Raw genomic sequence first — 16,841 nt, 5'->3', positions numbered from 1 at the left:
TTACCAAAGGGGAGGGAGTTGGGGGGATGGGGGAAATAGGAGATGGGGATTAAAGAGCACACTTATCATGATGAAAAAAATAAAATGGTTTAAAAAATGCATACCCAGCAATTCTACTTCAAGAATTTATCTTAAGGAAATGATAATACTATTTTCCGAAGACTTATAAATAAGAATGGTAACTGTAATTTAAGATAATAGCTAACATTTCTTACAAATGATCTCATTTAATCCTCATAACTACTATTACCTCCATTTTACAGTTAACTTGTTCAAATCACATAGTAAATGGAAGAGTTGGGATCTGAATAACATGTACTACACACCCAAGTAGAAACAAGATCATAGAGGCCCTTATAAGTTATGCCAAAGGACTCCGGCTTTATTCAAGGCAAGCAGCGAGGAAGCCGCTAGAAGATTTTTCAGCAGGAGAAATGACAGGATCAAGTATTTTGCTATGTAAAGAGTGGTTTGTAGGGCAGACATAAATGAGATGAGAGACACTTGTACAAGTTAGAGAATTAAATGTAAATGGGGAGAAGACAGATCCAAGAGATGTTACAAAAACAAAACAAAACAAAACAAAACACTAAAATCAAAAGGGCCAGTGACCAGTTCAACCTGAGCTGTTAAGGAGAAGGCGGTATCAAGGATGACTCGGAAGGTTTCTGACCCAAGCAAATGGGTGAATGAGAGTGCTACTTAATTACAGGGGGAGAAAGAAAAAGCTGAATTTTAAGTTCAGGGTGCCTATGGAACCTCAAGAGGAACATCCTGCTGCATTTATGAGTCTGGGCCACGTCTGGGCAGGAGATAAAGTTTTGGGATTCAGTATCCATATTTTAATTGTAATCATGGCCAATGGAGGAGGTCATGCAGGGAGAGTGGGAGAAGAAAGATAATGGAAATCGCGGAAATACTGGTGTTTTAGGAGGAGTCAATCCAAAAGAAGCTTGCAGGGAGACTGAGAAGGAGAAACCAGAAAAGGAGAAGGAAAAGCAGGGGACACAGCTGTTGCAGAAAGTCAAGAAAAGAGTTTCAAGCAAGGAAAGAGTGTGTTTCCAGTGAGTTAATGCTCGGAAAAGCCCCGACAGTAAGGTCTAAGAAGTCTTTCTTTGATTTAGCAATGAAGTGACTGTGAACAGGGTGGTTTAAAAAAAAATGACATATATATTATAGTTATACACACGGAGAAAGAACTGCACAAATTGGGAGCCTGGGTGGCTCAGTCGGTTAAGCGACTGCCTTTGGCTCAGGTCATGATCCCAGGGTCCTGGGATCGAGTCCCACATCGGGCTCCCTGCTCTGCGGGGAGCCTGCTTCTCCCTCTCCCACTCCCCCTGCTTGTGTTCCCTCTCTCGCTGTGTCTCTCTCTGTCATATAAATAAATAAAATCTTAAAAAAAAAAAAAAAAGAACTGCACAAATTATCACCAAAAACCAGTGCAATGAGGGTTGCCTCTGGGTGGTTGGACACTTGGTAATTTTTACTTTCTTCTTTATAACTACTAATATTACTTAAATTTTCTAAATAAATACGTACTGTCTTCATAATAGGAAAACCATTCTCTTTGTGTTGAAAAAAGAAAGTATATTTAGTTTTTAATACTACGATTCCATTTGGGAGAAATTATCTTGAGAAAAAAACTGGAAAATGCACGAAAATATAGATTCAAAGGTGTTTATCCCAGCACTCTGTGTAATAGTGAAATGCTGGCAATAACCTAAAAGATCAGTAGTGAATCCGTGGGGATAGGGGTGCCTGGGTGGCTCAGATGGTTAAGCGTCTGCCTTCGGCTCAGGTCATGATCCCAGGGTCCTGGGATCGAGTCCCACATCAGGCTCCCTGCTCCTTGGGAGCCTGCTTCTCCCTCTGCCTCTCTCTCTCTCTCTCTGTCTCTCATGAATAAATAAATAAAATCTTTAAAAAAAAAAAATGTGGGGATAACTAGGTAACGGCATACTACAAAAGCCACTACAAATGAAGACAAAGATATATTCATTACTAACTCAGTGACCTTGGAAATATTACATATCCTCTAGGAATCAGTTTCCTCATCTGTAAAATGGGAATAAAAAGAACACTTAACCTCATAGTGCTTTACCTATAGCTATAACCTGTTGTGATCAGAAACAAAAAACCTGATGTTCACAAGTTTCCTCCAATATCACGTACCCCTATTTCAAAACTGGCTTCGCTATATTAGGCTTTTAAAAAGTATTTCAAAATCAACATTCAACTTGGCCATAAATCAAATTAAGAAGATATGAATCTAAGACCACAAAGGCAATGAGTATCAAAGTTGAAAACAGGAAATTCCTGCAACTTCTACCCTGTTTTTTAAAGACTCCTATAAATATTCACAAACTAAGCTTATTTATTCACCTATACATGTAGAAAACACAGTGCCTGGAAGACAGAACCGGGCTGATCCGGATGCCTATGGGCCCTGGGGCCAGTAAGAAATCGCCTAGGTTACGGTGACAGAGGGAACTGGCATCCCTACTTAACTGGACAACAACACAATTTATACAGACATACTGGTTAGCTTCTTTAGTTTTACCATCACTGTCCATTTCTTTTGTTGCTTTAAGCAGCTGAAACCAACCTGCCAAGGTCTTTCCCAATCGAGTGGAATAGGAAAGGCTCCCAGCCATGTTCCTATAAAGCTAGAAATTGTAGTGATCTGAAGGCTGTTCTCCCAAATGGATGTAACTCTGTAAAACACAAATACATCAATCACCGGTGGAATCTCTCTTAGCTGCTAGAGAATCAAACAGTCGTGCCAATAACACTACACATACAGGTTCTGTTCATTTAACAACCATCTCGAATTGACACCTATCTACCCTGAACTATTAACAACTAATCAGTAAGATGATATAAATGTTTTTCAGTTGGAAAGGTAATATGTGCACACGGGGAGAGTCAAACAATTGGAAAGAGCATTTGCAATGAAAGCTAAGTCTTCCTCTCACCCTTATCAACTCTGGTTCCTCTCCCCAGCAGCAGCTGCTATTACCAACAGAGTACATATCCTTCCAGAAATATTTTATGCATGCACAAATAATGTTTGGAATGATATATGCATAGATGTATACATCCTTTATCAAAACTCAAATGCATGTTATAAACCCGTTTTGCTGTTTTGTTTGCCTTGTTAACAGCTATCCTAGTATTCCACTGCATGGAGGTACTATCACTTATTCAACTAGTCCTTTCTAGGGCACATTTCATTTATTTACTTTTTTATTTTTTAAAGGATTTTATCTATTTATTTGACAGAGAGAGAGACAGCGAGAGAGGGAACCCAAGCAGGGGGAGTGGGAGAGGGAGAAGCAGGCTTCCCGCAGAGCAGGGAGCCCGATGTGGGGCTGGATCCCAGGACCCTGGGACCATGACCTGAGCCGAGGGCAGACGCTTAACGACTGAGCCACCCAGGTGCCCCTAGGGCACATTTTATTTAAACGAATCAACTTTGTTTGGTGGGGGAGAAGTAGAGAACAAGAACAAAAGATTTCAAAAGATCCAGCAATTTCACCTACTATTCTTATTTATTAAGTATATATCTTAGAATATAAAAGTGAAAAGACATAATTCTGCCATTCTCTGAGTAGGTCTTGCTTTCAGCCTGCCCCTCAGAGTGTGACCACACAGCTGGGTGGAGCATGAGTCTGGTTACAGTAGAGCAAAACCCCACCACAATGCAGTAAGTAGGGTTCCAAATATTCAGTTGTTTAAAATGCAAGGTTGACTTATTACAAAGTTTATGAAAAGCAGTTTCTTCCAGTCGGTGTGGGAGTAACTGAAGACATCTATTTTGTTAGAGGATTTCTTTCATTAGAAACAGGCCATACACACAAAATATATACTGAATTAAAGTAGCCCCAAATGACAAGTCAGTTCATAAGCCAACCACTCTGTCACCTGTCCCTCTCATTACTGCCCCACCCTCACCCTACTACACAAGATAAGAGCTTTAGCTTTTGAAATCGATTGAAAATTGGGACTGGAAGAAGGCTGGAGCCATTCGCCATAGATCCAAATTCGTGTTATTTTCTAGGCAATTGTTGCTATTATTGTTCTTTTTTATTTTAACACCTAAAAATGCAAGTCAATTTCTTCAGCTAGAGTTCAGCAAGACAGAGATCTGTCCCAATCTTGGAGGGAAAAAAAATGATGAGTTTAACGTAAAGAGGTAACTATACTGTTCAGGCAATTTCAAGGATTTTCTAAGGTTAATTTTTGACTATGTGTGGCCGTCAAATGTCAGCTGATTTTCACTTAACACATAACTCCTGTATGTTGCAATACATAAAGTGATGTGTCTAGAGACATGAAGTCTGGAAGAGGATGAAAGCAAGGTTTACTTTCTGCGGAGAGGGGTTTACTTCTTCCATTTTATGAAAGAGGAAGTTCCGCCCGAACTGAAAGAATGGGTGGCAGGTGGGCCTGATGAACTGGAGAAAGACCCGCACTGTGGGTAGAAAGAACGCAAGTAAGATTGGTCGAGGCTGAGTGGAAGAATGGGAAATAAGGCTGGAAAAGTAGGTTAGAGTTAGGATTTTTACAAATAACACCTTCGTTGAGTACAGTGAAAATCTGCCTCAGATAACCCTTTCCCAGCCATATAATTCACTCATTTAAAGTGCACAACCCAATGTTTTTTTGGTATATTTAGAGCTGTGCAACCATCATCCCAAAATGAAACCCTTTTACCCATTAGCAATCACTCCCCATTTCCCCTTCCCTCCAGCCCTAGGCAACCATTAACCTACTATCTGTCTCTATGGATTCGCCTATTCTGAACATTCATATACATGGAATCATATAACGTGTGCTCTTTTGTGACTGGCTTCTTTCACTTAGCGTAATGTTTTCAAGATCCATCCATTTTGTAGCATACTTCCTTTTTTATTTTCAAATAATATTTTGTTGTATGGATATATATCACATGCATCAGTTCCTGGGACATTAGAGTTGTTTTGACTTTTTGCCTACTATGCATAATGCTACTATAATAGTCATGTACAAGTTTTGTGTGGACATATGTTCTCATTTTTCTTGGGGATATAGTAAGAAATGGAATTGCTGGGCCATATGATAACTTTGTTAAACCTTTTAAAGGAACTGCCAGACTGTTTTCCAAAGCAGCTGAGCCATCTTATATTGCCACTCGCAATGTGTGAGAATTCCAATTTCTCCCCATCCTTGCTAATACTTGTTATCATTGATCACAACCATCTTAGTGGGCGTGAGGCAGTATCTCATTGTGGTAGATTTATGGTTAGGATTTTAGAAAAACCTGAAAAGTCACACTAAAGGAGCCACTGAAGGTTTTAAATCAAGGCAGATATGATCAGAGCTACGTTTCAACAAGGGTTATGTACATGGCTTATCTAACCTCTAAGCTCCAAGTTCCTTGGGCCAAGGGGCAAGATCCAGGTCTTCACATTTTTCATTTTTATAGCACACTGAGGCCATTGGTTACAAAATGTGCAAACATGCAGGAGGTTGTCCTCTATTTTGTTTGATGTATCCAAAGGGGTTTATGATCTTAACACATAATACAGAAAACAAATGGAACTAGGACCTAGTTTTAAAAATAGAAAAACTCTGTAGCCTATCTTTGTAAAATTAAAATTTAATATTCATCAAAATCATAATACATATCAACACCTTCAAGGTCCCAGATCACAATTAGAGGATGACGCCTACTACCAATCCTTCCCTGCATCCCTCCCCACTCCCGATTTCTGCTCCCAAGGCAGACACTGTAAACTCTTCACTGTTTCTTCTGTGTACCTCAAAATTTCAAGAGCATACATTAGGTACAGACTTTTCAAGACGTAGTTACTTCCTGCTTTCTACACTAGAAGAAGAGGACTTAGTACCCTTTTCCCACAAGCCTCCCATTGCCACATACTTATTTCTCTCTGACTCACCATTCCCTCCTCCATGGTAACATCCTCTCCTCTCGGCTGAATCAATAGCACAGTATCTACATGATTATGGTTATGAAAATGTTCATCACAGCTGAACCACACAGTAAACCACAGTCACATTTCCTTTTTTATAGTAAATTTTTCATGTTCTTTGGATGTTAAGAACTGCCTCGTTTTATCCTCCATTTGCTTACGTACCTGTCACTAAACCATCCTCAAATATTCCAAAGAAACTAAACATCACCTCTAACTACTTGCTTGTGCTCTCTGTTCTCCTTCTGTCTTTCTTTTTGGAGGCACCTCACCTGCTCCGAGCTGGTCTGGCTGCTCTCTAAGCCTGAGGCACAGCTGCTGTCCTCTAACTTCCCTACACCATCATCCTGTGAATTCCCTTTGCCTCTTTCAATGCTTTTGGGTGTCCTGCTTCCTAGATTCCAAGACTTTCTCATACTTTCCTTTTTCTTTTTTTTTTTTTTTAAGTACCTCCTTCAGTAGATTCCTGAGAAAGGGTAAAATAGATTTTAAAGATTGTTTAAAGTCTAAAAAGGACTTTACTGTAACTGTTGGAAATCATTTTGCCTCAGAATTTTGAAGGCATTGCTCCATTATTTTCTGTTTCCCACCTGAAAAGTTCAGACATTCTGGCTCCCAGTCCTTTTTAGGTAAGATGTTCCCCCTACCACTGCCCTCTCTGGAAGCCTTTGGAATCTTCTCTTTACTCTTGGTTATCTAAAATTTCACAATCCTATGTCTTGGAGTGGGTGTCTTTTCAGCCACGACGCTGGAAACCCATGGGTCTTCTTAATCTACAATGTCAAGTCTTTTGGTTCTTGGCATTTTCTTTTTAAAGACTTGCTTTTTTCTGCCCAGATCCTTAAGATTTTCTTTTTCTTAGTCTTTTGCTGGGAATACTACCATTTGGAATTAACCCTCTGATTTCTTTTTTTTTACCTTTTAATCCATTTTCTCTATTTTTGCCTTTTCTGTTTGACTAAGGGAACTTTTTAACTTTTTGTTTCTACTTCTGTTGAATTTTCTTCTCTCATATTTTTTAATTTCCAAGAGCTTTCTTATTCTCTGAATATTCCTTTTGACTGTCTCTGTTCATGTTTTACGGATATAAAATAGACATTTTTTAAAGTTATCTTCTGGTTTTTATATCGCCTTTGTTTCCACTTTCTTTTTTGTTTTCATTTCTGCGTTTCACTTTAGAGGTGTTCCTGAAATGCCCAGTGATTGTTCATTTCTCATTCTACTTAAAAGTAAAATACTTTATATGAAATGTTCAGAACAGGCAAATCTAGAGAGACAGCAAGTATTTTAGTGGTTGCCTGGGAAGGGGGTGAGGGGGTGTGCAAGGGTGGGTAGGAGGGGGAGTGCTAATGGGCAGAGTTTCTTTTTGGCATGGTAAGATGTTCTAAAATTAGATTGTGGTGATGGCTACAAAGCTGTGTCTATACTTAAAAACCACTGAATTGTACATTTGAAATAGTGGGTTTTATGGTATGAAGTTGTATCTCAATAAAGGTATGTTTTTAAAAACCAACAAAAAAGAAACACACTAAACAGATGACTAGATGTTCACTGTGCATGAGTAGCACAATTCACCTGGTCAGCTTCACTGTACCAGGGAGCGAATAGGAACCCGCCTTTTAGAGAACCCCCAAATGTCAGTATCTGTAGGTTTTTCTCTTATGCCATTTTTTTCCCTGAAAGAAGTATTTCTATACCCTGCCTAGATGGCATAAGCCTGGCTGTCAGTATTCTGGGCCAAACGAGTGAAAAAGACTAGGCAGGTGAGGATTCATCATTCAATATGTAGAATTTCATTTAATCCTTATTCCCTGAAGAGATGGTACCATAAAGGCTCAGGATCTGGGGTCAGCCAGAGTAGTTGGGGGTACAGTTGGATTTGCTTTATCTTCCCTTCCCCCACTGTGTAACTTCTATTGCTTATATTATTTTTATGGTGTTTATATTCTGTTCACTGTAACCCTAAACTGCAACTACTTTTTAAATGTAGTGAGTCCCCTTAATGTGCAAACCGCACGATTCCTTCATTTGGGGAAACTGTCTTCCATCTAATTTTGAATTACCTTCTGTTTTATTATTTTAGGGACACTAGCGGGTCTTAAGCTCATCTCCTTTGTTCTCAGCATTTATCATTTCTTTTCTAACTGCTCTACTCTTCCCTACCTCTCATTCATTCTGATTGGCTCAAACCTTTCTTCCAAGCTAGAACCTGATTTCCTAACTTGTCTATGTTTCTAATTTATGACCTGTGGTGGTGTGGTTTGGATCCTCATTTCATTTCATTAATTCTGCAATCTCCTTCTCCACCTCATTTTTTTTAATCATCATCTTATCTTTGAGCTTTTATTGAATTTATGCTCTTAATAACATTTTTCCATGATAAACTGTGTAGAGTTTTTGTTCCTTGGGTACTATTTTCTTCCAGACTGGATTCTTTTGTCTTCCACATGCCTTTTTCTTATTATTCTATAATGTGTTTTTAGGGTTGCCATGCCATTTCTTTTCATCTTGCTCACACTTTGCATGGGCAGACTGCCCACACTACATATTTGCTCAGATACAGTAAGTGAATTATCATTAAAACTGGCTTCCCATCTTAACTAGCACCAATTTTTCCTGTCTTGAAGCTGCATTTTGAGGACTGGATGTTATTTTCTACCCAGTTTTCTGTAACCTGAGGCAGAAGAAAAGAAGGGAGGCAGGGAGGCAGCATAAGGGAAATGCTATCCCTGCAATTTAATCAGTAATATTCTGCTGAAATTTAATAAATGGTTCGACTGATCAAACTTTCAAAAATTTCTGACCAGGGCTTATGCATCCCATTAGAAATCAGATGAAGCTACTACGGGGTAGCAGTCTGTCCCCTTGGCAGAACCCAGGAGGCAGCAGCCCTCATAAATGGATAAAAAGTAAACAGCCCTGACTGGGATTTAGGGAAACAGCCCTCTACTGGTAGGTAGGTTCATACTCTTCAAATCAGAACTTTAGTTGGGCAGTCTCTGTCAACTTCTTTTGATCTAGGAATTCTACACCAGGAATCTAGGCTACAGAAACTGTTGTACAAGTACATAAAATTATATGGTACAGAGATGTCATAACAACACTATTTATAATCCTGAAAACTTGAAAATAATCTTCAATAGGAAATTAAATGAACCATGGTACATGGAATGCTTGCCCAACATTCATCTCATCCCTGAGGATCAGACTAATTAAATCATGGTGATCCCATTCTCTCTCTCAGTGATTAGCTTAGGAAGACTCAAAGGAGAGGAGTTCAGCCTGAGGCTAAGAACCAGGAGAATCAGTGAGAAGCAAAGCTACACCTTGACTATCTATCTGTATCTAGAACCATACAATCTCTGCTATGTCAGATAATCAGTTTCCCGATTGTTCAAACCAATGTAAACAGAAGTATTCTTACTTAAGGATGAAGATATACTAAGGACATTATGCAAGAAGAGATAGATTATACACACATACAGTTAAAGATGTTCCTAATAAGTTAAAAAAAAAAGTAAGTTATAAAGCAGTGATAATATAACCATTTTTGTTTTTAAATTGCAAATATGTGATACGCGTGGACGAACTTAGACTAAAATCTGTTGTAATGGCTGCTTCTTTGATAGGATTACTAGGAATCTTTAACTTTCTATATTTCTCTATTATTTGAGTTTTTACATTATATATTCTTTTGTAATCAACAAGATAAAAATAAATTCCTTTCTATTAACTAATTTATAGCAGCGCTGACATTGGTTTATTACCCTTCTATAAGTTTCCATAATAAAGTCATCTGAATTCTATGGTTTGGGGTTAATTTTTTCATAGTTAAGGAATGTATACACATAGTCAAGAGGGCTGAGAGTAAAATAAATGGCTCACCATTCTGTGGACAAACTTAAAAAGTAACTAAAACAATACTACAGACCAATCTTCATGACAATGAGCTCCAAGTAACTGTCCATATTATCTGCCTCCACTGAAATTCATCATATCAAACATTAATTGAAATAAATAGACCATGTTGAATGCTTACTATGTTCCAGACACTGTACTGGGTGCCTGGGGTAGCTAACAGTGAGCACTGTGGCTTAGATAGGCTGTCCTCAAAACAGTGCTTCTTTAAATGAGCTGATCTTTTTAACTATTGAGCTCTTCATCTAAAAAGGAGACCACACACAACTAACTCCTCCTGGTGGCTAAAGACATTTCACAGAATTTTACTCCCCTACTGAATGAATACTAAAACCAGTGCCTCTTTGCCACTAAATTTTCATGCCCTTATCAAGGCTAAATTATCTATTTTTTACAATGTATACATTTTTGGTCATTCACTATCTTTTTACTGTTAAATGTCCTTGGTGGTTTTTTCAGTATAAAATCAATTTCCATGCAAAGATGACCAAAAACGCCTGCTGTTCTTTGTCTACACAAACAGGTCTTACTATCTTTACCTTGGCAAGATAACCACAAATTCAGGAATCTATTCAGAAATTCAAGTTTTTCAGTTCACCAAAAGTGGTCAGATCCTGATTTTAAAACATGAGAATAACAGCATAAAAGAACTGATAAATCAAAAAGCCAACTTCAATGAAAAATATAGGCTTAAGGTAGTCGGAATATTACTTTCTTTTATAAGAAAGTCTACAAAACAAAACAAAAAAAACCCCACAATAATTATAACAGCAAGGCAACAAACTGAATTATACTAGTACACATTGAGTATGCTCAGTAATAAATACCAAACAGAAGCTGGCAGAAGTTAAGAAACCAAATTATTTTTCTACCTTCAAGTTTCTTTAAAATAGCATTCCTTAAGGAGAATACCATTTTCCGGCTAGCAAGGAAACTGACAAAAATCTGTAAGTTTCATAATACATACTGTTAAAGGTTTGGGGAGGTAAGTGCCAATGGGAATATAAATTGGTTCAAGCTCTGTAAAATAGCATTCCTTCGTATTTTTTTAATCTAGAATAACTTCACATTTACTTTAAGGAAAAGTCTTGTTAAAATAGTATCATTTATGTCATTTAGTTAAGTATCAAATCTCAATAGTAACAGAACTGGTCCTTTACTCTTGGGATATAATTCCTACACAGTTCTCAGGATCAAAGCTTTTATGTTTCTCAGCCTTCATCTGGTTATCATCTACTCAATATTAAGCATGCAAATAAATACATTAACAATTTGGATATAGTATTTATTTTGCATAAAACAGTATAAAACATTTATACTGATTCCATACTGAGCGAGGTGTCAGCCCAATTCAAAACTGGCCTGTTTTTCCTGAACATTTTAGTCATATTTCAATAATACTAAAAAACAAAAAAACTCTTCCGTGTTTTATACGCTAAGACACAGGATAAATGATAAAAAGATTTAAATATTTTTTTTTTTTAAAGATTTTATTTATTTATTTGACAGAGAGAGACACAGCGAGAGAGGGAACACAAGCAGGGGGAGTGGGAGAGGGAGAAGCAGGCTCCCCGCAGAGCAGGGAGCCCGATGCGGGACTCGATCCCAGGACCCCGGGACCATGACCTGAGCCGAAGGCAGTCGCTTAACCAACTGAGCCACCCAGGCGCCCGATAAAAAGATTTAAAGCTCTAGGGCGCCTGGGTGGCTCAGTCATTAGGCGTCTGCCTTCGGCTCAGGTCATGATCCCAGGGTCCTGGGATCGAGTCCCACATCGGGCTCCCTGCTCGGCAGGAGGCCTGCTTCTCCCTCTCCCACTCCCCCTGCTTGTGTTCCTGCTCTCGCTACCTCTCTCTCTGTCAAATAAATAAATAAAATCTTTAAAAAAAAAAAAAAAGATTTAAAGCTCTAAAATCTTCAATCAAGAAAGTATTTTATGCACTTTTAATGAATTAGAACTATAGCATAAGAACTTCAAATCAGAACTTTAATTTCTGTTGTAAATTATTGGATAGAAAGAAAAATGTACTTTCATGTTAGTATAACCTCCCTACATAATAATGAAATTCTCTGAAACCAAAGTTGTGACTCAATGTAAATAATGCTAACTGTATAGTAGGACAATTCTGAAATAACATACAAGTTGTTTTTGTGGGTATTTCATATTATCACTTCAGAACCACCAGATCTTTGCATTTTTAAAATATTTTCGCCTCACAGTAACATTTAAGAAGGCCAACTCTAACATTAAACAAGTTAATCTATCAAATTAACTGTTTCCTTAACTCATTCAAAATTTGACATGCTTTTTATGCTAAATTCTTAAAAGTGTGATAAAAATACCAGAGAAGAAACTGAACTATCGCTAAGGGATGGTGGAGACATGAAGATTTAAGTTGCCCTCTCACGACAAAGTTCAAATTAATTTTACATTAAACCAACTGAAAAAACTTCCTCCTTCTCCATGGTTGTCCATGCCCTACACTCCTTGGTCTGCTACCTAAACCAGGAAGAGGTACCAAGACAAAGAGCAGCCAGGACTGGAAGTATGAAATATAAAAATGCTCCCTGACATTTGTTAACCCACTTGACAAACATTTCTAAGCATTTGCTATTTGATTTCATTTATCTCACTCAGTTCTGATAATAACCTTGCAAAGAGCTTATTAGCATTCTTCTAACAGTAGTACACATGAGGATCTCTAAAGGTAAATAGCTTCTCTAAGATCACCACTATGTAGTGAAGAGAAGGCAGGAACTCATCTTCTGACCCTCAGTGTGGTCTTCTAAAACCTTCTGTCCTTATCAGATGATCTGCATTCAAGTGCCAGCTCTACTGCTTACTGGCTATTCCAGGGCTTGGGCAAATCACTTAACCTGTCAGCTTTCTAGTATCTTCACCTAGAAAACAGTGAGAACAGGAGTATCTCACCAGGCTGCTGTGAGATTTAAATGCTCTAAGACACATGAACATGCTTTAAAAGTTGTTACTTTTGCATATTACTATTTCATGCCCTGCCCTGTGCGATGTTAACTGTTTCATATTACAAATTGATTATTTTTAGCTACAGACCTCCAGTAACAGAGCTATTATCTTGTTGTATGTTAGAAATTTTCGAAGGATATTTCTGCAGTCTACTGAGGTTTAGGTGGCATAAAAGAAATCTAAAAACTTCTTGATTCAGGCCTAACTTTCAATACCCCCCAAATAAGTTTAATATTGGCAAAACCTAATCCATTATAATTTTCATTTTGACTAGGTAGTATATTACTATGGTTTAAATTTCAAAAGACACCAAAGGGTATTAGTAGGTGCAAAGTCTTCTGAGCTGGTCCCCTAGCTTCTCAGACCCCCTCCCCAGAGACAACCAATATTTTTGTCAGTATCTCATGTATTCTTCCAAAGATACACAGGTGTATCTATTCTCTCCTGCCCACTTTTTACATAAATGGTAGCATCCTACATACATTTCTTCACCTTGCTTTTTTTCACTTAACAGCGTTATCAGTAAATAAAGAAGTGGTTGGGTTGTTGTTGTTTTTTTAACTGCATTAAATTTAACTTAATCCACCCCTTATTAAAGGACATTTAAGCTGCTTCAAAGCTACAATGAGTAATCTTACTCACTGAATATTCTGTAGGTATGAAAATATATCTAGTGCATAAAATCCTAGAGGTGGAACTGCTAGGTCAAAAGATGGGTATTTTTAATTTTTACAGATATTACCGAACTGCCCTTCACAGAGCTTGAACCAATTTATATTCCCATTGGCATTTACCTCTCCAAACCATATGTATTATGAAATTTACAGATCTTTGTCAGTTTGCTTGCTAGCCAGAAAATGGTATTCCCCTTCCTATAATGTTTAGTTTTACTTTGTTATAGATCTTTCTGAGAAGGGATAAAGTGCCGATAGGTACGAAAACAAGGTGACAACAAATTCACTCTGCAAACCTCAAAATACTCAAAAGTCGAATTTTATAATAAATTTTTAAAAAGCTCTTTTCAACCTAGCAGAAAATAATAGGCATGCTGCAAGGTATAGTTCAGTCTAAATGTAGGAATAGGGTTAAAGCAGAATTAGAAAATATATACATATTAAATTTGTGGTAAGTTACTAAGAGAAATTAAGGGTAGTTTCTCTGTTTCCCTTGAGTTTTGAAGTTTGATTTTTCTTTTTTTTTTTTTAAGATTTTATTTATTTTTTAGAGAGCGAGCGAGAGAGAAACAGCATGAGAGGGGAGAGGGTCAGAGGGAGAAGCAGGCTCCCCGCTGAGCCGGGAGCCCGATGTGGGACTCGATCCCAGGACCCTGGGATCATGACCTGAGCTGAAGGCAGACGCTTAACCATCTGAGCCACCCAGGCGCCCTGATTTTTTTTTCAATTTTAAAATTTTAGGAACTTATATATATATATATATAGTCAGTTCTGCTATAATGCTTATCTAGAACATGCAAATTTGTTCCAATTTGACTGATATATTAGGGGACAATATGAGCAATTTCATCTGAGAAACACTAAGTAAACACATAAAAACTGCACCCATCGGCACTGAGCAGTGTATGAATACACAAAACGTGCACATCCCCCAAACATCTATCACATAGTCAAAACAGTGGGGTACTGACATAAGGATAAATATATTGGTCAATGGAAAAACAACTAAAGTCATGTGTTTATGATCAACTGATTTTTGACAAGGGTGACAAAATCACTCAAAGGGGGAAAATAGCCTTTTCAACAAAAGGTGCTGAGACAACTGGTGGGCCACATGCAAAAGAATGAAGGTAGGCCCTTACCTCACACTGTATACAAAAACTTATACAAAATGGACCAAAGACCCAAATGTAAAACCTAAAATTATAAAACTCTTAGAAGAAAACATAGGAGTAAATCTTTATGACCTTGGATTTGGCAATGGATTCTTAGATGACCCTAAAAAACACAGCAACAAAAGGCAAAGACTGATTAATTAGATTTCATCAAAATTAAAATCTTTAGTGCTTCAAAGGACACAATGAAGAGAGTGAAAAGATAACCCACAGAAAGAAAGAACGTGCAAATCATGTATACAATAAAAGATTTGTACTTAGAATATATAAAGAACTCTTATAACTTAATAGTAAAAAAGACAAATAACCCAATTCAAAAATGACCAAAGGATCTGAAGAGAGATTTCTCCAAGGAAAATATATAATTGCTAATAGGCACATGAAAAGATGCCTCACATCTTTAGCCAGTAGGGAAATGCAAATAAAAAACCCCAAGGAAATAACAATTTACACCCATTAGGATGGCGATAATCATAAAGGCAGATAATAACAACTGTTGGCGAGGATGCAGGAGGAGAACTGGAGGCTTCATACCCTGCTGTGCGAATGTAAAATGGTGCAGCCACCTTGGAAAACAGTCTGGCAGTTCCTCAAACAATTAAACAAGTTATCATAAGACCCAGCAATTCCACTCCTAGGCATATACTCAAAAAAATAAAAACATTATGTCCATACAAAAACCTGTATACAAATGCTCCCAGCTGCTCAGTCATAACAGCAAAAAGTAGAAACAACGCAGATGTCCATCAGCTGATGAGTGGGTAAACAAAATGTGGTATACAAACGCACAATGGAATGCTATTCGACCATAAAAAGGAATGAACTACTGCAGAGATGAACTTTGAAAATATTATGGGTAAGTGAAAGAAGCTAATCACAAAAGATCACATTTTATATGAGAACACTTTTATGAATGTCCAGAATAGGCAAATCTACAGAAACAGTAGAGATTAGTTGTTGCTTAGGGCTAGAGGAGCAGGAGTAAGGAGGAGATACCTAAAGGGTATGGAGTTTCTTTTTTGAGGTGATGAAAATGTTCTAAACTTGACTGTGATGATGGCTGCACAACTCTTGTGAATATACTGAAAACCACTGAATTGTACACTTTAAATAGGCAAAGTGTATGGTATTTGAATTGTATCTCAATACTACTTAAAAGTGGCAACTCTTCCCACACTACTTCCAGAAAGCAAATTTCAGGGGTTTTTTTTCCCCAAGGAAAAGGACCATATTCATTATAATGTTTACCAACTTAACTATTTAACATGTATAAAACTATACTACCATTTTTATTAAGTTCCTGTCTTTTTTATGTATTATTGTCAAGAGTTTTCGAGTGTTATGCCTCAATCCTGCCTTTCCCATAAGCTCTGTGTTTTTTAGTGCCCAATTTGCATAGTGTAGGGATTTCTAGGGATGCATATTGCACACTCTGGCAGAACTAACTGCAGAATCAGATGACAACGTCTCCCCCAAATATACCAATATTAGAAACATAGTTCAAAACTGAGTAAATCACCAATCCAAACCTATAATGTTTCAACTGTTTTTTACTGCTTAAAAATTTCAAACTAAAATGCTAGAAGAAATGAATGCCATTAGGGATACTATGGTAACAATGTGGGAAAGTTTTCAATGATTACACTTTTGTTTTCTAGAGACCGTTTCTAGAAGACAGTTCTGCAGGGAAATAATATTCATTTCAAAAGGAAACGTCAATAATTTCTGGAGCCTAGCTGCTAGCCAGCAGCAGCCTCTGTACTACTTGCGCTGTTCCCTTCCAAATTACAAAAATTACCACTTTCACTTCAGTTTCTATGGTTTCATTCATTACCCTAGCATGGATATCTTTCCCTTTTCCCTTCATCTCACCAAATCTCACATTCCCGATCCAAATCCTTTACTGACCATTCCCCCTTCCAGCTCATTCTTCAGTGGTTTCCTACCCCTCTGAATTCCAATAGCATTTACTATCTGATTGACACAATTTTAATCTCGTATTGTTTGTTCATTTTATTCTTGTCCCTTGACCATACAACTTCTCAGCAAGAGAATCATGGCTAATACTTCAGAACCCACACAAAGCTTCACAGCATGGAGCACAGAATAA

The 16,841-nt window shown here is 37.6% G+C and overlaps 1 protein-coding gene across 3 annotated transcripts in view; it reads right to left on the bottom strand.

Moving 5' to 3' along the window:
- PIGF (phosphatidylinositol glycan anchor biosynthesis class F) overlaps positions 1 to 16,841 on the bottom strand; it is a 35,162-nt gene that overhangs the window by 12,443 nt on the left and 5,878 nt on the right. For all 3 annotated transcript variants that reach the window (XM_045885062.2, XM_045885063.3, XM_064572527.1), the window contains exon 5: positions 2,609 to 2,717. In XM_045885062.2, coding sequence (XP_045741018.1) covers positions 2,609 to 2,717 — 109 coding nt within the window. The remainder of the gene's footprint in view (positions 1 to 2,608; positions 2,718 to 16,841) is intronic.

The sequence above is a fragment of the Mirounga angustirostris genome, unplaced genomic scaffold (assembly GCF_029215605.1).
Source record: "Mirounga angustirostris isolate CCGP_5_RB_7025 unplaced genomic scaffold, mMirAng1.0.hap1 SCAF_10, whole genome shotgun sequence".
NCBI classification, from domain to species: Eukaryota; Metazoa; Chordata; class Mammalia; order Carnivora; family Phocidae; genus Mirounga; species Mirounga angustirostris.
The sequence above is the reverse complement of the archived record's forward strand: the minus strand, read 5'-3'. Positions and strand labels throughout refer to the sequence as shown.